Here is a 25120-nt window from a genome sequence, read left to right as displayed (position 1 = left end):
AGGAGGAGGGCTGAAGGAGGGAAGGAGGGAGGAGCGCGTAGGTAGTCGCAATTTACGCGCGGGAAATATATCGGTGCAGCTTTCTTTCGGCGCGATTTTTCACGTCGACTAATGCCGGGAACGCGCTCTTTTATTCAATCGCCCTTTCGCGCTTTTCTCGCCGATGGTAATAACAATAATAATAATAATAATAATAATAATTTATCTGCGCAAATGGTTAAGCACACTCTTTATTCTCAGCACCAAGAGCATTGCACATTCCCGTTTATGTCCAGCACGATATACATCAATATCCAATAATTATCAATCGCGGGATATGCCGTTTACACGTACGCACACTCGCGTTCTCATTTCCACCGGACAGAGTGATAATCCGCTCTGATTCGCGCATTTGTCACTCCCAAAGAATTGCTCGAAATCGCTTTACATGACGCTATTTATCGTCCCGTGCCGCGCGAGAACGCACACTCTCCGGTGAAATAAATTAATCGAGAATATTGCGCCGATAAATACTCTTGACATTTCGTGCTATCTTCGCAGTTAATAATTTGTATATTTGCGGAGATGCCACTGTGATGCTTGCACAACCACCCATATATGGCTTGCACCCATAGGGCCAATCGCGAATACTCTGCGCGCGCGCGCGAAAACACGATTGTTCCACCATTATATATATTATTTGCGTATCTCCAACCGAATGATCGCGCATGGAACCCCTATATGGTCGACGAACCTCGCCGCGTATCACCGCGTCGAAGCGTTATTTTCGGTTCGCTTGATATCGCGTAAATATTTCATTACAGCAATTATTCTCTCGTACATATGGAGTACCGGCAAGGGTCGGGGGAGGAGACGACGTTCGACGAGCTGGGGGATCAGTTTTCGCGGCTGCGCCGCTACGACGGTGCTGGAGGCGCGCCGTAAAAAGCGCGGATAATCGAATAGCCTCGACGAATAGCCCGACGCTCGCTAAATCTTTCTTTTGATTTTCTCCCGTGGTATCGAGAGAGGCGGAGGGAAGGGTGGAGAAAGAGAGAGAGAGAGAGAGAGAGGCAGAGAGTGCAATTCGCATTCGGACGAGCCAGTCTGTGGAGCCGGCACTCACGAAAGCTCGATAGGAGAGAGCGTGTCTGCGATGGAAACTCGATTTTCCGCGAATGCGCCCTCGGCGGATTGTTCAAGCTGGTTTGCATGTCTGCGAGCGTAATCGCGTTTATAGAAAATCCCCACTGACCCTTTCAAGAATCCGCACCGCTCGCGGGACGAGGCGAAACAAGGTGGTCGCGGAGTCCGGCCCACTCTCTGTTTTAAACGCTCACAACGAATCGAATCACGGCCCGGCATTTCAGCGAGCAAATCGGAATGCAACAATGTTATATTTCTCGCGGAGCCTCGCCGATTCTGCCCAAGTTTCTCGTTCGCTCAGTCTTTCCATCTCCATCTGTCTCTCCCTCTCTCGCCTCACAGACTCTCGCAAAAGCCGCGGTCGCGGTCGCGATATTCGATTACGTTGTTCGCGCGATATCCGGACGAACGGGAAGGCGGTTTTTCTCACCTGAATGTCGGAGAGAGTAGCACGAGAGTGATGGCTCAGACGGCAGACCATGTCGCCGGTGTCGCCATAATCGTACGAATGGCAACGGAACGGCGAGTTCAAGCACAATTCGCGGCACTCGTCGGACGTGCCGACATCTTGGTAAACGGAGTCCACGGTCTTCAGGATGCGGCCGGTCAGCTTCTTGAACTCGCAAAGTTTCACCGGCTCCTCCACGCAATGGTTCTCCAGATAATCCATCCCCTTCGCCGTCTGGAAGGCGCTCGAGCCGGCGACCGTCAGCCGATCCATATCCGAAAGTTCGCATTGTTTGGTGGCGTTGGCGTAATTAGCGGATCTGAAAAGCAAAAGGAAATTTCCGTGGAGAAAATCTGTCTTGCGTAGGGGGGGGGGAGGGGAGAGGAGAGGTGAGTCGCGCACCGTTGATTGTCCACAATTCGCGATCGGGAGGTCCGTTGAGAAAATAAGATAAACCAACCAGTTTTATTAATACAATAGTGGTTTCAATAATCATTCTCGTCATCTCGTATAATAATCTCGGATACGCCTTGTACTTTTTGTACCATGAGAGTTTAATCATTGATTATTACAAATCATCGTGGATAAATATTTCGAGCACGCGATGGATCGGCGATCGTAACGTTGTAACGTTTCTTTCGATACGATCTAACGACGCAGGTCTAATTAAAAGCTGAAACGAATGTTTCTCCTTTGTTAATTGTGTACGAGAACAAACATTCTTTATGGGATAAGGACGATATCAATTATCTTCGCACGATGTCTCTCCTGCGGCTACGCAGGGACTGAATGCGCATCGTTCAAAAGTTTCACGCGAAAAAAGGAAGCGCAATCCGTTTCAGTCGTCATGCACGGCGTCCCTCGCCGCGATAAAAACGCACGAGGGTACGCACGTGCTGCTGCCGGTTGTTGTCCCCGACTCCTCCTCGTCGTCGTCGTCGTCGTCGTCGTCGTCGTCGTCGTGGTATCCCGCGTTAATCTCGGAGGGCAAGCTGTAAACGAAACACCCACGCGCGAACGAACGCGCGAGTTTCGTTTTCAGAGCGGCGAGCGTAGACAACGTGCCGCCGCCGTCGGAATAATTACTTTCCGCCGCGCTTTACTACGCTCGTAATAATGCGTGGTTAATGACACTAGACGCAATTGAGCGGGCAACAATTAAGAAAATGCTAATTTACCGACGCTCGCGACCGCAGCGTGTACGCTTCATTTTCGTTTCTCGTTTTTTTATCGTCCACGCCTACGACGTAAATCGCGGATCGCGTATCGCAATCGCACGGGCACGTCGAAGCGCAAGATACGTCACAAGCTGATTCGCCGAGCGTCCGTTAAGTTTCAGATTTTAACAAACGCGATCCAATGGCTCGAATATCGGCCGATGACGAATACACGCGGTCATCTATTCATCTACCTACCTGTCTATCTTCCATCTATCTATCTACTCATCTGCCTGCCTATCTATCTATCTATCTATCCAATTATCTATCTTTCTATCTACCCATCTATCTATAAAGTGGAATAATTACGGACATCTGGATGATGAAATGACGTTTACATTAACGTTTCAAGCGGTACATAAACGGTACATGATACGATGACATCCATGAGCGATTGGTACTCGAATTTGTGAAATTCCTGCTTAATCCAATTACACGATTAGTTAATGGCCTCGTAATTTATTCTGATTAATCCACGACGGCGGGGCAGCAGAGAGAGAGAGAGAGAGAGAGAGGGGGGGGGGATTTCAGTTCTCTCGCGGAGCGTAAGAGCTCGGAGAGAAATGTTTCTGTAATCGCGAATAATTCATCCGACGCGACGGGGTATGCGTGTTTTTATTTATTTATTTTTTTATTTACTTTTTTTGATCAATTTCGGAGATCGACGAGTGCCCCGGTCTCCCGAATATAACAGAAGATCCGAATCGCGGAACATGGCGGAATTATTTGTAGTTATAAAAATATTTATCCCGGGTATGCATCGCGTCGTGTGCACTGCGCGCGCGCGCGCGTTCGTGCACACATAACCACACTGATAACATACATTGCAGGATCGTTCTGTAAATATTGGTGTTTCGACTTGGTGCATATCGGCAGAGAAATTGTGGTAGTTTATTGTGGGCGTGTATACGTGGAACGTTCAACGGTGTGCGTTATTATACTTTTTGTTGAGACCCCCTGCACGTCACGCCACGGTTTCTCGCACGAGTACAAACTCGTGCTCGTAATAACGGATTACTTGGCGTGGACGGGCGCTTTGTGACTTCATAAGAACACGACTTTCCATAAATCTTGAACCTGGCGCCGAAAAAACCGAGCAATTTGTGGAAATTGCGCGAGGAGGAGGAGGAGACGCCGGTGTCCGCTCGCGATGTCGAATTCGTCTTTGAGCAGAAAAATCGCAATTCGCGAATGTTTCGTAGATTGCCGCTCGTGTTTAGAATTTTTCGACCGACGGCGGGAAGCAATAGGGTCCGATAGCGACGGTTCTTTTACCACAGCTTCCTCCCCTCGCTCGCTTCGTTCGCTTCGTCGGTGGCGCAAACGCGTGCCCAACGTGCTCGATATACTCCCCCGAGTTCGGGGAACCCGGGGAAATTGCGGCTCTGCCGAGCCTTTTGTATCTCGAGATCACGTCTTCACCTCTAGCCGCTCTTATAATCCGGAATAAGGTATTCCCCGCGTTGGACATCCCTGAGATAATCCAGAATACTTTCCGGCTCGGCCAAGACATTGAAATCATTACCATCTTTTCTCCTTCAGCGCGCGAGAGGATCAGGTCTAGCGATGGTTAAACGCGTCGGCCGGAAGAGAGCGCGGTCGAGAGTTCTCGCGGTTACGTCGACGACGACGTGCTCAGGTGCGCGAGCCGCTACGACGGCGGCGGCGTCATCTCGTCGCCGAGGTCTCCAAGTTCACAGTCGCACGACGCCGACGGCAGCCCGGAGTCTCCCTTCTCGCACGGCGCGGGCGCGAAGGGCCGCCGTCAAATTTATTCCACGTCGCTCCATCGATTTCGGATTATATTGCCTTAAGACCTGAATAATATTCATGGGCGTCGCGTTATGATTTCAATATTCCCGATGCTCGGCGGGACGAGCGTGGGCGAAGTCGAAAAATCACCGCGGCCTTATGCGACGGGCGCGATAAAACCCGGGGGCTCGTCGGCGGAGAGAGAGAGAGAGAGAGAGAGAGAGAGAGTTGGAGAAAAAGCGAGAAAGAATATAATCGAATCTCGCGTAGCGGCCGACCGTAGTTCCTGCGATTATCGGCAGCTCTCTTCCTCTTTTCTCTCTCTCTCTCTCTCTCTCTCTCTCTCTTATTTTTTCGCTCAGTCGATCGCTTTCTTTTTTCGTCCTTATGTATTCTCTTCCGCGCATTTCGCGTGTGAATATATATATATATATATATTCGACATGCCACAGCCGACAACTCGTTTTTTAATAACCCATTCATTTCACATTGGCGATTTTACCGCGAAGCATTGTCGCGGCGAGCCGCGCCGAGGTACGCGTTCGATTCGCGAAATGTGTCGCTTGGAAGAGAACATGTAAGGGAACACGTATAATATATACATATATATATATATGAATAAATGAATGAATGTTTGCTCGTTAAATCAACAAGTTTCGGTCGAATTGTTCGTGATTCAAATACAATAATTGTCCGACATGGCACGTCCCGCGCGCACCTCTGCCATCTCCGGCGCGGCGCGACGGTGCATCGTTTATTATTCATCCTGTGCATGCAGATTCGAACAATCGCTTTTATCGCAAATTATTTTTAGCCTGCGCACTCTGATTGCGTCCTTTTGATTATGTGCGCTCGTCCCGAAAGATCTGTCACCGGCGCGCGTGTATGTGTGTGTGCCGCTCGCGCGCGCGCTCGGCCGTGCTGATGAAGATATCGGAATCGCGTCGCGTTGGAAACAGCGTCTTGTTATCGCCGGCTGTGCAAAAACTATTAATAAAGAACTCGCCTCAGAGCCCCCGTTAAACCGCGTTATCCGTGCAAAAAACACCGCTGTTGCCGCCGCCGCCGCTGCGGCGATGCCACCTTGCTCGAGTTGGAAATATACCGGATATTATAAAAACAACGTTGAAATCGTAACTAACGAGTCGCAGTAAGTTGCAACAAACTCGCGGTGTCGCTAACGATGATGGAGTGCGCCAATCACTCTTGCGAAACTAAGAGCTGCGATATACATGCATATCATACTTGTACACAAACACACGCAAACATCATACACGCAGCGATTTTTCAGCCGCGATTCGTACAGTTTATCATGGGCCATTAATTACGCGCGGTTATCTATAAACCGCCGGCCAACGACGATTTTGTCCATTGAATCGCGTTCCGTTGCTCGTTCGTTCCCGCGCCCGCGAGAGCGTTAAATAATTGTAATGTAGCGCTTGAAAACTTGAGCGAGATTTTTCTATGATTTTACACGACGTCAAGCGGGCGCGCGCCGCACCGCGGCAACGTCTCTGTTCGTCGTGCGGACAGGTAGACATTGTAACAATCGTGCCGTGTTAATTTATGACACGACGGTATTTTTATCACGTTCGCCGCGGGATAAATTCCCGCTGTGGGAGCGGAGAACATTACGCATTTAAAGCCGATTTGTCTCTTTGCTTGTAGATTAAAGGAGAGAGAGAGAGAGAGAGAGAGAGAGAGAGAGAGAGAGAGAGAGAGGGAGTTGAGGAAAGAGTGAGGATAGAGTGAGAGGGTTAAGGAAGAGGCGCGAGCCGGCGTAGCCACGAAAATTTGACCGTGGAATATCTCGGTTCGGTCCGCGCATCGATCCTGCAACTTTATGGCGGATACTTTCGGGAGTAGCCCGGCTGGTGGAGGCACCTTCTCGTTTCGTAAAACATCTTGCTCGCCGTATATCGTCAGGCTAAACTTCTCCGATGGCGTTATCGTGGAGAGCTCTCTACTTAGAGGGAAACGCGAGGAGATACCGCCACTAAAGACCCGGCCGCTCCAACTTTAGAGTTCGGACAGGCGATTCGGCGGTATCTCTCGCAGTAAATAATTAATGGACAAAAGGGGTGAAGGCACTTGGCACGGAGTGGCCCGAATTTACCGCGCGCAGTAGACTCCCTCAAGTCTACCGCCTGCCACCCTGGTCGCTTCCAAATTGATTCCCCCTCGATCGGAAAAGAATCGATCGGATCTTGCCCCGGCGAATTTTTCCGTACTCGATATCGTGCGAGTTTCTTTGTTGAGCTCCGACACCGTTTGCAATGAAATTTCTCGTCACCCGCGACGGGACAACGCGAGCTGACTGAAATGTGGCGCGTTGAGACAGGGAGGCATAACACGTGTGCGTGTGTATAAGCCGGAAAGTCTATCGCTCAACGATATAAAACCCACACTGATTTTCTTTCCTCGATTCGGGCCAGCAGATACCCGACGCTCGTCTCGTGCAACTTAGAGTAAACCTCGAGGGAAATTTTAACCTCCCAGGCAGATGTTAAATGCGAAGTTAACTGCGACAGGGCGACATTCCGTCCGCCTTACTCTTTTCCCGCAACTCGCTCCACCTCGCACTACCATCTTTCGCGACACTCTTCCTCACTCCTGACTGCCTGCCTGCCTGCCTGCCTGCCTGCCCGTTGTCGCTCTATCGTAATTCTCTCTCCACACTTCCGCACCGTACTATTCCGAACAAACGGCGAGACAAAAAAGACAGGCCGGATCAAGCCGGCACGGGTGAAGGAGAGGAAGACGAAGGAAGAGGGTGAACAAGAACACGCGGCGCCGCCGGTGACGGTGGAAAAGAATTACAAGTGGTTCGCCCCGCTGCATCTCGATGAATCTCAAATTATTCTTCGTCCGTACGTTGCGGAGCCAGCCGAGGAGAGAAACAGCCTGCATAGTACATGCATATATACGTATATATATAATATAATATATATATATATATATATATACACACGCACACATACATATCTACATACCTATATTGAAATACGTCAATCGTAAAAACAATTTCTACCGCTCGCCAGTCAAAGCTTTTCGTCTAGCTGATACGAATACCGGCGCTGTTTTTTTTAGCTCATCGAACGTCGACTGACAAAGAACTACGTTGAAGGTATTTTCATTGCATTGTTAATGGTGATTCGTCGGGCGGAAAGGCGCGTCTCTTCTCGCCAGCGCGGTGATTGTTGCTCACAGTATATACACTGTATATATACTGTGTGTATATATATATATATATATATATATATACATGTATATATATACTGTGTATATATATATATATACATACATGTATATATATATATTGTGTATATATATATATTTATATATATATATACATGTACATACTATCCTTTATCTATTGCTATGTACGCCGTTTCATTATCGGATTCTTCATGCAATCTAGAAATAGATTCGCGTTTAAGTAAAATCAACGTGACGGAACAAAACGGCTCTCGTCGAGAGCAAAATCTCATCAATGCGATACGACAAGACGCCAAAGACAACAAAATCTCTCTCTCTCTCTCTCCTCGCTTCAATGCGGATTTTATTTTATCGGAACGTTTAGCGGAATGTGCGTCGATCTGAATCTCGGTTATCGTCGTGTGTGTGCGTACGTATGTACACGTCGACTAGCGGGAGCGGTCGCGAGAACGAAATAATATCCGACAACGGCCATCCGTCTCTCTCGCGGAGGAAAAGAAAATTTATTACGGAATCGAAAAAGCGAGGATCTCTCCGACGAAGGGGAACGTTACGACCCGCGCCATACGTATTACACACAGCGACGCTCTCGCAGCGCCGGGGACTGTGGAACTTAAATTAAATCGATCCGCTGACCATAGCCGCGCGGCGGTTAATGGCTAAACGAGGGAGCCGTGTAAAAAACGCCGGCGAAATATGAAATATCCGATAACAGCGGCATGTAATGCTGCGGCATTGGGCGTGTCGTGTCACGTAGAATGTGCCTCGAGTGCATGCACGTGCGCACAAAGTATCAACGAACGACGAAAGAAAAAACATACTGCGGAAGAAGGAACGGGGAAAAAGACACACAGAGGCAGCTAATTTGCATTACTCTTTTGTGACCGCTCACTCTCTCCGACTCTGGCCCGTTGACCCGCAACGCTACGGGTAATCCCACTAGACTCGGATAAGCGACGATATTAATGATCGTTGCGTAAAAACCGGCGCGGAAATTCATGCGCGCTTCGTGCACGCCGCGGCAGGCCATATCTGCAACATTATTTAGCCCCCGCGTGCGCTCTCTCTCTCTCTCTCTCTCTCTCTCTCTCTCTCTCTCTCTCACCCTCTGTCGGAATGAACTAATCAGCTTTATATTGTGTGTTACGGGAACATCGGTGGAGAATCCTGCATGTTATTCATAAACGTATATCAACGAGATAGTCGCGCGCGCGCGCGCGCGCGACTGCTACGTTTTACAACGCAAATTACGCGCGAGCGCGCCCCGTACGCATTCGCGATTGAAAGAGGAATCTCGCGGAAAATATTTCTTGCGCGACAACTGTTCCGTGTGCTATCTGAAATGTGGAGAGTGCACGCGTGTAAAAAATGTAGAGAGCGCGCGTAGCGCGTCGCGAAAGTTACTAACGAAAGAACGTAACTCATCCGCGCCGACGACTGACTTTGTACGCGTGTAAATTTGTTCTCTCCTTTTTCTCTTTTTCTTTATTTCTCTCGGTTCGTTGTTTTTCCATGTGTGTACGCGTGTATATATATATTTGCAACATTGTCTCGCTAAAGAAAAAAGTCGCGATCGAGCGCTTACACTCGGCGGGTTATTACACCGTATTATTTCGCGGCCACTTCGATCGAGGTTAATGAATGATTAATGTATTCATTACGCCATTAATAATAACGGTTATCTGTGGAGAGTTTCGTAATACCTTGATTGCGATGTAAATTACCAGTGAATACGATTTTCATAATGCCAAATGCTAATGACCGTACATAATTCTACACGATCTCATCGCGGAGAAATCGCATGTATGTATTTACCATATTTCATCTCATTGAATGTGCGTGGCGAGAAAATGACCGGCCGGCGGATTTATTCATCTCTCGCGATGAAAATTAGGGTGACGCATGCGTCGACGTGTCCGTCTAATGAAAGGCGGGAGCTTAATGCGCCGGGAAACGACGGTGAGAGCGGGAATGGACAGACAGGTGGAGAGAGAAAGAGGCAGAGAGAGAGAGAGAGAGAGAGAGAGAGAGAGAGAGAGAGAGAGAGGGGCACTCTCGGTGGGTGAGGGAGAGGATTTCGGCAAGCGTTTAGGTAGCTGCCGGCAAGCCTCGGTCTGCCACCCTGTACCTCCGTGCTATTACTTGGAGATATACGTCGTCTACGCAATCCCGTGATGCATTGCACGTTCAGCCGCGACTGCGAGGCGAGACGCCCTCACCACGACTCGAAATTCTCCCTCTGTCCTCCCGCACGCCCTCCCCCCTACGACCACCTCTCGCTCTCTTTCTCCCGCAGTCGCTCTCTCCATCTGCCAGCCCCCGGCTTCCTCCGGCCTCTCGCTTTCTCGACAAATGGCCACAATTACGTACATGTGCCAATACATAACCCACACTGCCAACCGTGCCTCCCGCGCCAGCCCTCTCTTCGACAAAGTGCACCACCACGAGTCGTCCGTTTACTCTCGATGTTCTCGTCCGATACCGCACCTTCCTCCTCTCCCCGCAATTTCCACTGTCGTCGTCCGTCTCCCTCTTCCTCGTTTTTCCCGACCGCTCGCGGCCCTTTTCGTTTCTTTCCTATTCCCCTCCCCCCGATCTGCCTCTCCTCTCCTGTCTGGCTCTCTTCTCTTTCTCGCCCTTCTCATCCTTCTATACTCCGGCGGCGGTAGACACGTGGGGTTGAAAGGGGAGAGAAAGTACCGGAACTCGCTCGTCGACGAGTTATCCAGCGGAGCAAAACGAGACATCGTTTACGGGTACGTCGCCGCGCGCTTTTTCAAGCTGTCGTCTTGATCGCGCGCTTTCACGGGGATGGTGGAGCCCGGCTAGGGCACCGTTGGCCGAAGGAGTAAATACGTGAAATTAAGCGGGCCGCTGTTGTCGACGCGACAAACACGAAATATCGGCTCGTGTGCGCGGGCGCGCGATACTTTCTCGGTTTTTCCGTCCTTACCCCGGGCCAGGTATATCCACGCTCTGGATATACATTTTTCCCTCTGTGAAGCGCGTGTTTTAACTCCGTCTCCGAAAATATAATTGCGCAAAATATTAATGTAAAAAGTTACTACCGCATTACTCTACCAGGGGATTTCCATTTCTCTTGACGCGACGCGATGCGATGCCGCGCGCACGGCGTCTAGTGTCGGTGCCGAGACCAGAGGGTTATTACCGCAACGAAATAATGGAAGTTACAATGACGTTCAGAAGTGTTATTCGCGGCATGATTAAATAATTCGATTGTCGCGAATGCGGCGTCTCTCCCACGGACAATTTTCGCGCTCGCGCACGTCACTCGCGCGCGCGCACGAGAGGATGGTAGTATTTAATTGTGATGTACATTGGATTTATATTTCATCATGTCCAAGTTATATTCGTCGCTTCGAATAGATTTCTCTTTCTCTCTCTCTCTCTCTCTCTCTCTCTCTCTCTCTCTCTCTCTCTCTCTCTCTCTCTCTCCAACTCTATCTCTATCTGTATCTCTATCTGTCCGTCCGACGACTCGTTACGATTACTCTCAACGACGCTCTCTAGAGCCCGTATTAAAACCGCCCTCGCAAAGATCGTAATGATATAAAGCTCAGTATCCGCCGACATCCTCCGTTTTCTACTGTCCGAGGCACCGACGCTCCATCGTTGCTCTGTAAGGTAAACTTGTTTGCCGTGGAAACGTAAACACGATCGAATCGCGTATTGTCTCTCGAGTTGACACACTCAGTCGCCTGACGAGCGGAAACGAAATTTCAGACCAACGTAATCCCGATAATGGCATCGCCGTTCGTCTATCTTTTGTCGCAGTTTCGAGAAGGAATCTCGATACATCCGACTCACACAATAGCAGTCCCGGTCAGCTACCGAGACCAGCTCGAACACAGGGCACAAACTAGTCCCATCGGATATTAGAAAATACTGTCGGTGCCGAAAGGTGCGTTAGAGCGATTAGAGGTTCCTCGCGGCTCTGTGTGTGTGTGTGTGTGTGTGTGTATGTGTGTACGTTGGCGCGTGTGCTGGTACTCGATGTAATTACGATAAAGTTAATGTAAGGTTGTCGGATGGTCCAGCCGGCACCACGGTCGATTGACGGCGACCGAATGTAACAGGTGCTATCTCGCGAGTTTCGTGCGGCGCGGCCGTCGTTCCGCTTTTCTGCTGCGGCTGTTCGACCGCGAGCGTCGGCGTGCTTTGTTCGCGCGCTTGGTCCGGCAAGCAAGTTCGATGGGTCTGAAAGTTCGATTGAGCTTTTTCCTTCCTAAGCTGTGTGCACGTGTATGTGTGTGTGTGTGTGTGTGTGTGTGTGTGTGTGTGTGTGTCGCACGAAATCCTCGAATCCCCGAAGTTATCTTCTTATCCGGAAATCCCACCGCGTGATAACGGCAAAAAGCTCGACACTTCGCTAATTTATCGCGCTCGCGCGAGCTTACTTGCGCTGAACGCCGAGTCGCCGGGCGACCACGTTTTACAGAAACAAGGGGACGGGGGGACCAGCTGGCTACAATCGCGACAGTCGGACTCGGCGTCGGGGGATGGGGAGGGAGGCGCACTGCGGTAATCAATAGCGAGGGATCCTGGATCCTCAATCGCAAACCTCCGCCTACGTCCCCCTACGCGCTTCCAATTAATAAATATCGCTAACCGCTAATGAATTGCGCTATCTATCCGGTCGATACACATATAACGAAACGGTAACGCCGTTCTGATTGCGAATTAATTACTTATATCGCGGCATTTGCATATGCAAATCGCACGACTGATCCATGGATACGAAGGACCCGCGGACTCAGTGAGGGAGAGAGAGGGAGAGAGAGAGAGAGAGGGTCGCAACGTGCAAGGAGCTTGATCTACCACCGGCGCGACTATAAACGAAGGGGAGATAAAGCAAAAGGGAGCACAGAAAGAGAAGTGCCCGCCTGTGCTCGTGTCTCATACTTATCGCGGACAATTTCTTTCTATCGGAGTTTCTTGTAGCATTCCTTGTTAACGACTCTCGATAGCTGATGATCGCTATTAATACGCGCGCCGATTGCGACGGATTGACGCGAACAGCTGCTCTACGAGGCGTACTTATACGAGGAATTTGTATCAATGGAGACCTGAAGGGATCCTTCAAATCCTATAATATGATTTCTCTCAAATCAGATAATATCATTAAAAGTCAAATAATATCATCCCACCGTAGAGGAATACATTGGTTGCACAATCGGTTATTCTCCGCGGTTATTTGTCAAGCTTCTCAAAAAATAGCACAGAGAGAGAGAGAGAGAGAGAGAGAGAGAGAGAGAGAGACGCGGTAAATTACGGAGAATTCCTCGTAAACGAGCGGCGTCGTACAAGAAGGTGCTAATTGCCCGTCTCCGCAAGCGTGACAAATTAATTCGGACGCGTCTAAATATAATTACGCGCGGCCGCGCGAACAGTTCGCTATCAGAGACGCTGGGGAAATAAATCCCCGAGTCGCAGATTAAACACGGGCATCGCGAAAAATGCCGGCGGTAGCGAGATACGCGAGGAGAACGACGCCGGTGATTGCGAGAGAACGGGGCGAGCGAGCGAGAACAAACGAGATCTTCCGCCGGCGGTATCACGCCACGGATACAGAACTATAGGTCCAAAGATGCGCACGTACGGCGCGATATAAAGTCGTATCTTCCTCATTGCTATCTTGCTCGTAATTCTCCCTAAGTCGCGCTACGCGAGAGCATGCGAGAATTGCGCGGTCGGCAGAAGCGTAGTCGACGCGGCGCTGCTGCTAAGCACAATACGCGTACGTACGACGTACACGCTCGTGCGCGCGCACACGTGAGCGGGATATAATTTAATGGTCGGTCTTCCGTGTTGCATTCGCATCCCTATCTCTCGTGGTAACGACATCCCCTTGGCCAACGGCGTGCGAACCGTGACGGAAAATGACGCGACGGTGGAGGTGAGGTCGCGCGGAATGGCGAAGAGTTGAGAGAGAGAGAGAGAGAGAGGGGGGGGGTATAAGGGGAGAGAGAGAGAGAGAGAGAGAGCCGTGACGGCGGTCGAAAGTAAACGTTCCTTCAAACGTCCGCGCCGGCTAGCGTATTTTAAACGAACGTCCGGGGTTATTAACCTCGGGCTTGGACGCCCAAAAGCGCGTCAACCAACGTTTCCACGTAGCCGCGTCGCGTCGGGTCGCGATAATTACGCGGCTGGTCGACTTTCATCAGAGCCGCTACCTTTTCAGCGTACGCGATCGCACACTGCTTCCTCGCAATTTAGTCGAATGAAAAGGATCGGCGGGACGTCGGCGCGAGAGAGTGGCTCACTATCGCGTAGAGGAATATGCGCGTCCGGAAACGCGCGATACGTGGTGGCGGCGGCGGCGGCGGCGGCGCGAAGAAAGCGAAGATAGATGAAGCTCGAGCCATGCGGCTCGAATGATTTACTCGGATCCCCGATCGTTGAGTTTAAATGATCGTCGTGCGGCGGCTACCGGTTGTTCTCCGCCGTGTATTATCGTGCGCGGCGGTCTCCGCGCGATCGCCGCGGCTGCTTGTGCAAGGCTGTCACTGCCATCAAACGGCTGCGGGATCTGCGACGGGGGTGGCACGATATCTCCCCAGCGGGGGTTTCCACCCGCCGAGATGAGTACGGACGATTGTGACTGCCGGTTCTACGTCGAGAGCGCACCTATCTACCTACCTACCTACCTACCTACCTACCTACCTGCCCGCTTGCTTACCTCTACCTGCCGCTACCTCGCGTACGACTCGCTCGAGATGCACAGTCGTCGCGTCGGAGATACGCTGGCGGCGGAATGACCATTCCGTGGACATTGATTCCTCACGCTCGTAAATCACGGCCTGAAGAAAACCGTCCGTGAAGTTCCTCTCTCGCCGCCTGCGCTTCGGCTAAATCGCGTTCCGCCAGCTGATGCCGCGTCGATATTAATCGATATCGCAGATATACCTGACTCGAAATTTCTACGTTAACCCTGATAATTGCGTTGAACTTGAAGAGAAGAGAGAGTGGGGGAGGGGGGAGGCTAGAGTTTATATCGTTGAAAATATCAAAAACGACTCTCTAAATAATTGCTTCGTTAAAAGCCTCAACAAAACGGTGGTGAATAACCAGGGATATGCATCAAGAGACAATTATCCGTGCAATGTTTAACCTCGGCATTTTCCACTAGTCCTTCAAGTCCGATGAAATTCGCGGAATTAACACGGCACCAGAAGTTTTCGATTCAAGTATACGCGTAAAAAGGTGGAACTCGTAAACTCGTCGATCGTAATGAAGAAAGAATTCAATTTTCGCACGTTGATTAGGATGCTTCACGCAACGATCAGGATTCTTCATGAAGTGAACCACGCGAGCGTTACAATCGTCCCATCGTAACACGAGATTTCTTAGGAAGCTCTGCTAATTGTTCTCGCGGAAGCTACACGTGTGGCTGTTAATTATGCCACGAGTAATTTATTCTTCCGGCTACTTTTCCCTTTGCCGGCATTCTCCGGCGCACTATACGCATCTGTTGCATATAGTCGCCGTAGTCGCGCGCTCAATAGCCATCTTTTTCCGCAGCTGTGACCCACGTCGTTACGTCGCGAATACTCATTGTCGTTTGCGTCTCGGCAAAGCTCCTCTCTGATGCATTCTTAAGAGACAGCATGGAAGGACAGGTTAATGCTCGCTTAAACATCACAGGAAATCCTCCGTACCGTCTCCTTTTTCCAGCCGCTCGCGCGGAGACGCGCCGTGCCCGACGTCGTCGTATTTCTGCGAGAATATCACGGCGACGCAGGGGGTTTTTAGCGAAAATATTTATAAAATCGCGCGGCGGGATATTTTACGGCGCGCTCTCGCGCACAAATTATCAACAAACTCCGGCGAGTAAATACGGTAATCGCGTATGCGGTGATTTTTTATCCCCCACCCACGTTCGCATATAATATAAACGCCCCCGATTAAATCTCCCGCCCCGCGCGAACAACCATCCCCCCCGGGACTCGCGGGGATTAGGGGGGAAAAGAAGGAGCGCGAGCGAGCGGGAGCGCGGATTAACGGGACGAGTACGCGCGGACGAAGGAGCGCGTCTTGATGTTACGCGCATCGAATACGAGAATCCCTTCGTTCTTGATCACCGCGAAACACGATAACGCGCGCAGAACGCACGGCGGTAATTGAAAGACTAACGTAAGAACGCGATAGCGGAGTAACGGCTTACCAGCTAATTAACGGGCGTTCGTGTCCACGGGAATATCGACGTAACTGATGGTGGTAGGAACTTGAAAATCTTCTGAATCGGTAATCACGGCTACACCGCGCCGTCGTCGCGCGGCCATTCCGCATAATTTTACCCTCCTGAGGAATTTCAAGAGTCAGACATACCATGCTTTCAACCAAAGCTCCTCGACGCCTTGCTCGGCCCCGCTGGGTAACCATAGCAAATCTCTCGATCGCGGGCATTCACGCGGAATGCAATTAACGTTCGCGGAGAGCGTTTATCAGCAAAAACGAACCTATTCCCCTTAACTCTTTTCCTCCTTATTTTCCAGCTCTCCCTTTCTCTTTGTCCCTCCCTTCCCCCCCCTCTCTCTCTCTCTCTCTCTCTCTCTCTCTCTCTTCCTCCCCCGATTTACCTCTTTTCTCCTCATCGTTTCGGCTAAACTTTCCTTATTACGCGGGGATCGCGCAAGCATCGGTTTGCGTTAGCAGACCGGGCAGATTCATTTCTTCCCAGGAGGCATCCGCGGGAATTTATTCTCTCCAGCCCCAGTTGAACCCTCCCCGACGAGAGATCGTAATGTCGGGATCTCCGCGGCGAATGCGTCGAGCACGCGGGTAAATAATCTCGAGACTGCATCGTCGCGCGGCGGCAAATGGAGAAGCCCCGCGTGTACGCCGGCGGGGGCAGGAGGATCGCGCCTCCTCAAGCAGTTCTGATAACCGCTCGTATATACGTGTCGTCGTCGAGGTGCAGGCGGGAGCTGGGGGGAGAAGAAGAAAATTCACGCGAGCGAATTCCGCGCTTCGCGCCAGCCACGTGATCGCGAGCGACCGAGTTGATCGCGTAGAGGAGGCGGGGGGGGAGGGGGAGGGGAGACGTTAATAATGAGATATTTCATCGCGGACCGTAAAGAAAGCCAACGCGAGCTATTCATCCGCGCGCGCCACACACGCCACGGAGCGCAGCCCGCCGCGGCTCTACGGCGGCGTGACGCCCACGCCTAAACCCGAAGAGAGTTCTCTCCGAGCCACTAACGATTTTCTAGCGTGCCCGCTTATCGCGTGATTAATGATACGCGAATGTAACGACGACTTAATCCTTCCGACGTTCGCCTTTCGCGGTTCGCGCGCGTGCTATCGCCAACGCAACCACCCGCGGATGTCTTCCAATAGATAACAGCGTGGATGAGGAGGGAGGCCGCGATCGGTCAGCTGGCTGGCCGGCCGGCCGGTTGGTTGCTTGGTTGCTCGGCAAGGTGGTTCTAACGTATGAGCTGACAATAGACGCGGAAGCGGCGCGGCTGACACGAAGGATGAATGTTACATGAATATCTTAGCACGGGTCCACGATTGTCCGAGTCGGCCGGCGGATCGGGACGTGACGGAAAAGCATTATTCTTTGTCGAATCGCCGTAATTCGTAGGATATCGCGAGCCGAGCCGAGCCGAGCCGAGCCGAGCGGAGTGAAGCGGAGCTCCACGCGGAAGGCAGCGCCAGAGAGCTACCGCGCGAGAGCTATCGCTCGGGGTGCGTCCGTGCGAATACATTACGGCCGAGATACATCTAGCGCGGCATCCACCGGCGTTGAAGCCGCGCGCGCGCTTCTATGAGCCGGAAGTAATTATTATTGCGCAGGAAGGCTGAACGAATATTATTCAGGCGTCGTTCGGTCGATTCATCGCGCGCATACACGCGTGCATGCGCTCCTTCTGCGTGTGCCTCGCATACTGTCCGACGCGGCGCAAGGTACCGGCTACCGAAAGATCCTCCGTCGAGGAGGAACAGGAAACGTTTAATCGGCTGTGTACAAGATAACGTTACGGTTTCCTGCGTGGTCGGCTGCGTCGGCGCGCCGCATCGATCTCGGCCGATTCTTACCGCGCGCGAGTTTCACCGCGGAAACAGAGACAGAGGTGGGAAAGAGGTCGTAGACGGACAGAGAGAGAGAGAGAGAGAGAGAGAGGACGGGGGGAGAGGCTCCTCTCTCCTCGGCTGCCCGAATCGCCACCGCGCCAACTAACCGCATACAACGGAGTCTCTGATGACTGTTTAGTCAAACGAACGCCCGGTCAATTTACATTTTAATAGTTCGTGTGGTCGAGCTGGTGTCGTAGAATGGACCCTATTTGGGGCATTCGCGTGCTGCTGCAGCAACAACACGCTCACACTCTGTAGCGTCCCTTGGCCGTGTGTTAAGGTGATAAGAGCCGTGCCGAATGGCGACGATTCTCTGAGGATTGTAACTCGAGGTGGGGTGGGCGGGATAGCGGTAGGAAGGGGATGGCTGGAGGGTGGCAGTCTCCCGATTACGGCGCAATCATCCACGACATCGACAGCGTCCCCTCCTCGCTTGCTTTTTTGTCCTCCTTCTCCTCCGTCTTTCGGCTTCTTCGGCTTCTTTTTCTGACTGTCTCGTTTGCCCCCTGCCGCTCTTCCTCTTCTTCATCTTCTTCTCGTTCTTCTTCGCTTTCATCATTATCTTCTTCTTCTTTTTCTTCTTCTTCTTCTTCTTCTTCTTCTTCTTCTTCTTCTTCCTTCTTCTTCTTCCTTCTTCTTCTCCTTTATCGAGTACAACGTCGGATACTTCGGCGCCTTTCGGAAGCGCCGCCTAACGATCAGCCATCCTCTTTGCAACCACCGTCCCGGAGCGAACCCTTTGTGACGCTCACACATGGAGACGAGGGATTCCGCATGAACGCTTGAAAAGTCGATGTCTGTTGCGGAATTTGGTTGGAACGGGCGGTCCGTCTCTTTGCTAGATTCAATGGTCGGTTGACCGATTTGAGACTAACGAGGCGCTCTTTCTCATTGCTACGAACCGCGCGGATCCGGCCGCAGCGACAAAAACAACTTCGGTTAGGAACGGCTTTCTGAAGTCGTCGCGAACGACTCCTCTCATCCAGCCCCTCCTCCTCCGATTTCTTCTTTTCCACTCAATTATCAACCCATGTTGGAGGGGACTGCTATATTTCCTTCGCGATTCTTGCGATTCTCGTTACACGCGTCATGTGACTCGCGGCTTCTTGCTCCAAGACGTTTAGACGTGAAAAGAATACCTGGTCAAAGAGAGAATGGGGGAGGGGGGGAAGAGAGAGAAAGAGAGAGAGAACGAGATGCCTGCGGGCACTACATCACAATTACATAACTTCCTACCGCAATGTGCACTTCTCGAAACTTTTTAGCGAACCGCCCATCTTTAAATTACCTTTGTCCTAGCTTCGCCTGCACACGTCATACATTAATCTTATTATCCCGCTTTCATTGGCTGAAAGTAAGTATATGAGTCCGAGACTGCGCGTGAGTGATTTATGGCCACTCGGAGAGAGTTCTCGCGGTATATATCTTGGATATATCCTGTATATATATTTGCTCGCACTGTACCGGGAATAACTTTTCCCTCGACGTTGAATCGACTTGAAGCGAGTCGCCGCGAAAAGAGGCAGAGAGAGCGAGAGTGCGCACGCGCGAGAAAAAAAGAGAGGGATGGATGGCACCGAATAACAATTATCCCGGGAACGTGCTAATAGGCGCTAAGCACACGCAACAATAGGCCCGGATGTTTCTTATCGCTTTCTTATATCACTTGAAATAAGCGGGTACGGGACCATTGTGTGTGTGTGTGTGTGTGTGTGTGTGTGTATACGTGTGTGTGATGCGGCGATCCCGCAAGTCCAGCGAGAGCCGAGGCGATATCGGGGGATCCCCTTGTCTTTTTGCCTCTCGTCGCTGCCCAATCGCTCGTTTCGTGGGAAATTGACTTTCGAGGATCTTACATACCGATCCGCCACGGCAAGAAACGCACAGGTCCCCCCCTCTCCCCAAAGTGCTTTCGCGAATTATCGCGGGACGAGATTACTTTCGATAGTACGGCAGACGACAGAATTCCCCGTACGTAATTTCGTGCCGACCGCATCTCTCAGCCCCCTCGTTCTCCCCTTCCCCGCCCTATCGTTGGCTTCGCAATCTCCCGTTTCTCTCTCTCTCTCTCTCTCTCTCTCTCTCTCTCTCTCTCTCTCTCTCTCTCTCGACATGTACGGGTTTACACGTTCACGCGAACTTCGCCGCGACACCAGGCCATTCCCGAAGGTAATCCAACTGGTTCTAAATTCATCATGTGGAAAGTAACGGCGAAAGGGAGACAAAGGGAATTGCGGTACGGTACGGTACTTCTTTCTTTCGCGAATCGGCCGGTGCCTGTACACATGTATGCGTGTGCGCGTGTGCAGTTAACGGTATGCGATCATCTCTCTGCGCCGGGCGACCGAAAGAATACAGTCTTACGGCGCTGCGCGGTGAGCGCACGTACGAATAACGAAGAAAATCTGGGCATTTATGCGTTAATCGAACGCAACGAAGCAGTTGCGCCTCTCTCTCTCTCTCTCTCTCTCTCTCTCTCTCTCTCTCTCTCTCTGTCTGAAAGGTGAAGCGGAGAGAAACGAGGAAGCGAGGCGTGCTCGATCGTGAAATCCAGCGCGTCCGAAGAGGAAATGTCCCCCGCATCTCAAAGAGCATCGCGCTCCTTTCATGACATCTCGCGCGGATATGTTAGAGGCTAAAATGTGTTTTCTGTTTTGTGAATATATTTAGAGCTTTCTCGCGAAAGTCTAAAATTCTGTCTTCGCAAATCGCCCTTGGCTGGATCGAATGCTCTTGTGTTGCTAAAGCGCGCTTTGGTGCTTTAGCGTATCACAACATGCTCACTGTTGGCTCGAGGGCCAATTACGACAACGGGGAAATGCTGGCGCAGAAAAAGCGAGTTGCGACAAAGTCTGACTTTCTCCAATCAGTATGCGAATATATATATATATTACAAATAAATTCCATCCAGTGGAACTGTAGAACAAATTTGACGCGTGGGAAAATGCCAGGAAACAAGCGGCAGTCGGCGGTGAAAATAAGCGAAATCCGTCGAAGGCGCGACTACCGGCGAAAAGTACGGACTGAGAATGGACAGACAAAAAGAAGGAGAAAGAGAGACAGCGGGAGCACTTGCGGGGATCGATTTTAGATTCGGAATAAATACTTGATTCAAAGGCGCGATTACGGGGGTAACCTGCGCGAGAAGAATGGCCAGACGGAATATCCCCGTGGGATGCCGGGAAAGGGCAAACGGCGTGCTCGCTCTATGGACGCGTTGTCCCGACTCGCACCTCCGCACGTATGTGGAGGGTACGTACCTAATGTGGCAGTTGTGTGGCTAATGCTCGTTATCTCGGCGTGTCGACTATTTAATGGTCCTACGTAATGGCCGGCCCAACGATATATTGTCCATTTCTCGCAATGCGCTTGCGAACGCGCGAGCGCGTTCGCGCTCGCGCTAACTCCTCCTCCCAATCTATGACATTATTCCCGACGGTTATTTTAGCGGGTCGTGGCCCCTTGACAATTTGCATAGGAAAATCGCGGCGCCCCTTTGACGCGGTGCATCGCATACGTGTGCATATACATGCATGTACCCGCATCCCCGTTGCGCCTACGGTTTCCGGCCGGCGCGGCGCGCTCCTGCGGAGGAGAGAAATCGGGGAACGGGGAGACGACGGGAGACGACGACGACGACGACGACCACGACGACGACGACGACGACGATGCGAAATCAATATTAGACTGTGGAGTGGCTGCTTCCAGCAGAGAGTTGCGAGAGAGAAGGGGAGGGCTGGAGAGAGCGAGTGTGAGAGGAACACGCGGAGGTGATCACACGTCGCTTTTTCGCAATAGATCGCGCTACTCGCGGTCGATTTTCAGTTCCTACAACTTCATCGATCTTCGGCCCAAATGAAGCGAGCGCGCGGGAGAACGCAGGGAAAAACACAGAAACTATGTGGAAGATAAATGCGAATCCTGGAATTTCACTTATATCAGCCCGCACCGGTCCCCTCTCGGCTCGTTCCGCGCCGCGGAAAAGGACACTCGCGGACGTCCTTTCAATCTCGGATTCCGCATTCCCGATCTCTCGCGGAAATCACTTTCGAGTTTAGCTGGTGTAGCAGTGTACATGTTGCTTGCGTCGAATAGCTTGTCAGCTGTGTCTCTTTGAAAAATTGACCATCGTCGGCGGTGGCGTAATTTCAATTCGCGGCTGTGAAATGATAAACGGAGGAAGAGGTAGGTAGAGAGAATGACAGAGAGAGAGAGAGAGAGAGACCTCGTTAAACTACATATTTAAATTATGATAGCAGGACCGATGATATACGGCGAATGCATATTAATATAATCGATCCGGAGTTCCCTGCACAACGCACAATTCCCAGGTTGACTAGCGTAGAAATCATTTACATAATCCCGAACTTTTATTCTTTACCTCGCGGAATCTGCGCCAAGTTTTTCACTTTATAGTACCTGCTCAATCATAACGTTACGTGAACTTTCCTGTGTTTTCTTTTTCTTTCTCTTTCTTTTCTCTCTATCTCCCTCCCTCCCTCCCTCCCTCCCTCTCCCTCTCCCTCTGTTCCTCTCTTTATCTTTCCCTCTCTATTTAGAGAATAAGCATCGCGCCGGACACGGGAGCGTAACTTTGGCGGATGGGGGCATTATATTATCAATCATCGTAATCCACTCTCCAATTCCAATGAGGAGAGCACGGGGAGAGAAAAATTCGCCGGCACGCCGAAACTCGCTGTAAACAAGATTTCTCTCTCGCGGATTGTGATGCAAACTAGCTCTTAAAGGTACGGCGAACTATCGCCGCTTGCTATATAAAAACGGCACGCGGCGTTACGGATGAAGTCGATTTCACGGCGCTACTTTGCTGTGCCGCGCAGCGCGCGCCACGCGCGTACAGAAGTACCGAAGGCGCAGCATAACTATGCTAATGCACCTAGAAGACTATACCCACATATTTCTAGTTATTCTCCGCAACGAAAGGCCCCCTGTTGCGGTGTCTATTGCATATCCGCGATATGCATAGGCGCATTAGACGCGTAAGGCACCTTCGGCTGAAGGCCGTGAGAATTTTCGTGATGCTCAAGAACGCGGATACGGCCGCCGCTGTATGAGCAACGAGACATTCCTCAGACAGAGAGCGTGAAACATTAAATGGAAGATAATTATTTCGATTTATTAACAACTCTCGCGCGCTCGCGCTACGGAACAATTTATGACACTTCATATATTTGAGGAACATTTTATATACAACGGCGCGCGGACCGCCGCCGCCGCAGAATTATAGGCGTACGGTTGTCCGCGATTAAAGCTCAGTCTTACGTTATGTGCTTATAGCAGCGTATCTCTCGGGTAGATTAATTAATATCCTCGATAACCACACCACGACCATTTTAATCGTTCCCGGACAAGTCACGGGTAAGAAATAGGTGCAATTGGAATTCGAAATTAACGCATTAAATCGAATTACGCTCGCAATTTTATTTTATTTTTGCACCACCGCCACCGCCGCCGCCGCCGCCGCCGGCGACGACGATACATTACGTACGGATAACTCGTATTGAGTTCATATTAATCAGCGGTAAAAAGAGACGCGGACTCTCTCATTAAGAAAACCCGTTTCGTAATAGATACACGTGTACCGGGAATGTGAAATTTTCTGTGAAAAAAAGGACATGGTTTAATAATAACGTACAAACGCCCTAACTATCGATTTAGAGCTACTCGGCGCAACGTGTGGGGGATACACGCCTTTATATATTCCTTCCGTTCCCTGTATTACATTTCACGAGCACTCGACCGGTTCGAAAAACTCAAAATGGATAACGAGATAGAAATAGAAAGGGGGCGGCGGGGGGGGGGAGCGGGAGAAGAGAAAGAGATAGATGGGGAGAAAGACGCGGGGAAAAGTAACGGGCATGGAAGAGGGACAAAAACGCCATGAAACGAGCTTTCGTCGCGAGAGCTATTGAATTGAAATCAGGCTCCCATCCGTTTCCTGTAAGATGCAAGTCCTAGACTCGAGAGTTTATCGCATACCTCAGCCGCACTGGCGAGCGACGGGCTCTCCTCTCCGACTGTTGACAGGCGCGCCGTGCTCGTATTCTCCGTATAATTGAAAAAGTGAACGAAGAACACGAAGAAGGAGGAAAGGTAAGGGAGATTGGTAAGAAAAGAACACTTCTCTTCACACGTCGAACGAGCCGCACAAAAGTGCCGAATGAATGAGCGCGCGCGCGCGCGCGCGGCTCTCCTAAATCCGTTAAAATAGCGTTTCTCTCGAAATTAATGGCGTCGGGCGCGACTCGCTGCTTATGTTTACGCACATTATGTACTACGCTGCGGAAAAGAGGGCCAGGGAGAAGAGGAGGAGGAAGGGGGGAGGGGAGGGGAGGGGAGGGGAGGTGAGAGCTGAAATAAATTAGCGTCTTTCAGGCAATCGCGAAAACGATGCCTTTTTACCTTTCCTCTTTTCCGCTTCTTTATTCTCGCTCGCTCTTATGAAATGGCACAAGCGGTCATTAAGCGGCGACGAGCTACATAATAACGCTAATTGTCATCTCCCCGTCTAGCCCCGGTGCTTGGCACCTGGTAAAGCTGTTCCCAACGATGAAAGGATGGCCCGTAATAACGACGTTGTCGCGTGTTGTAATCGGCATACATCATTATTGACAGCACGACCGTGCCGTTTTTTTTACCATGGGAACCGCGCATTAACGATAATACCGGGTTGCGAACTGTACCCGGCCCCCTCGGCCCGGAATTTTCGGCAATTAGCCGGAACCACACCCTCCCGACGTGAGCAATAAGGCTTCTTAATCGGTTCTGCCGCGATAATATCGAGCTCGGGCTCCGCGGAATCCGGCCTGTCGGTTTGGAAACAAGAGCAACGGGAGCGTCTCACGGGAGGCTCTCTCAGATATCGGCGAGCTCCTCGCGACCGAGTACATATTTAACGTGGTAGTAATTAGCGTACTGGCGAATATTCTCCCGCCCGTCCTCTCCATTTTTCTTGCCCTCCCTTCAGTCGTGTTTAATTACGATCGAATTTCTAACGGTAATCGTGTCTCTCTCGTGTCTGTTGCAGGTAAGCCCAGAAGAGCGAACGAGAGGGGACAGAGTTGTACGCACGTGGAGAGGGAGGGGAAGGGGGGAGCGGCGCCGGAGAGGAAAGAGAATCGTCCGCGTGCGCGCGACTAGACGTATATCCGGATGTATTCGTTTCCGTCCCGCGGCATAAGCTCGAAACGTCGAGCCATCTGTCGGCTTTGTGAGATAAAGTTCTGGTATGACA

At 51.1% G+C, this 25120-nt stretch overlaps 2 protein-coding genes across 5 annotated transcripts in view; one reads left to right on the top strand and one right to left on the bottom strand.

Moving 5' to 3' along the window:
* Positions 1–25120, top strand: part of Atg16 (Autophagy-related 16) — a 474347-nt gene that overhangs the window by 207160 nt on the left and 242067 nt on the right. The gene's annotated exons all lie outside the window — the stretch shown is intronic.
* neo (ZP and PAN domain-containing protein neyo) overlaps positions 1–25120 on the bottom strand; it is a 209382-nt gene that overhangs the window by 15704 nt on the left and 168558 nt on the right. For all 3 annotated transcript variants that reach the window (XM_025308190.1, XM_025308191.1, XM_011149827.3), the window contains one exon: positions 1556–1892. In XM_025308190.1, the coding sequence (XP_025163975.1) occupies positions 1556–1892 (337 nt within the window). The remainder of the gene's footprint in view (positions 1–1555; positions 1893–25120) is intronic.

The sequence above is a fragment of the Harpegnathos saltator genome, unplaced genomic scaffold, assembly GCF_003227715.2.
Source record: "Harpegnathos saltator strain DR-91 unplaced genomic scaffold, Hsal_v8.6 scaffold140, whole genome shotgun sequence".
In the NCBI taxonomy this organism is placed as follows: Eukaryota; Metazoa; Arthropoda; class Insecta; order Hymenoptera; family Formicidae; genus Harpegnathos; species Harpegnathos saltator.
This window is presented reverse-complemented; position numbering and strand designations above follow the sequence as displayed.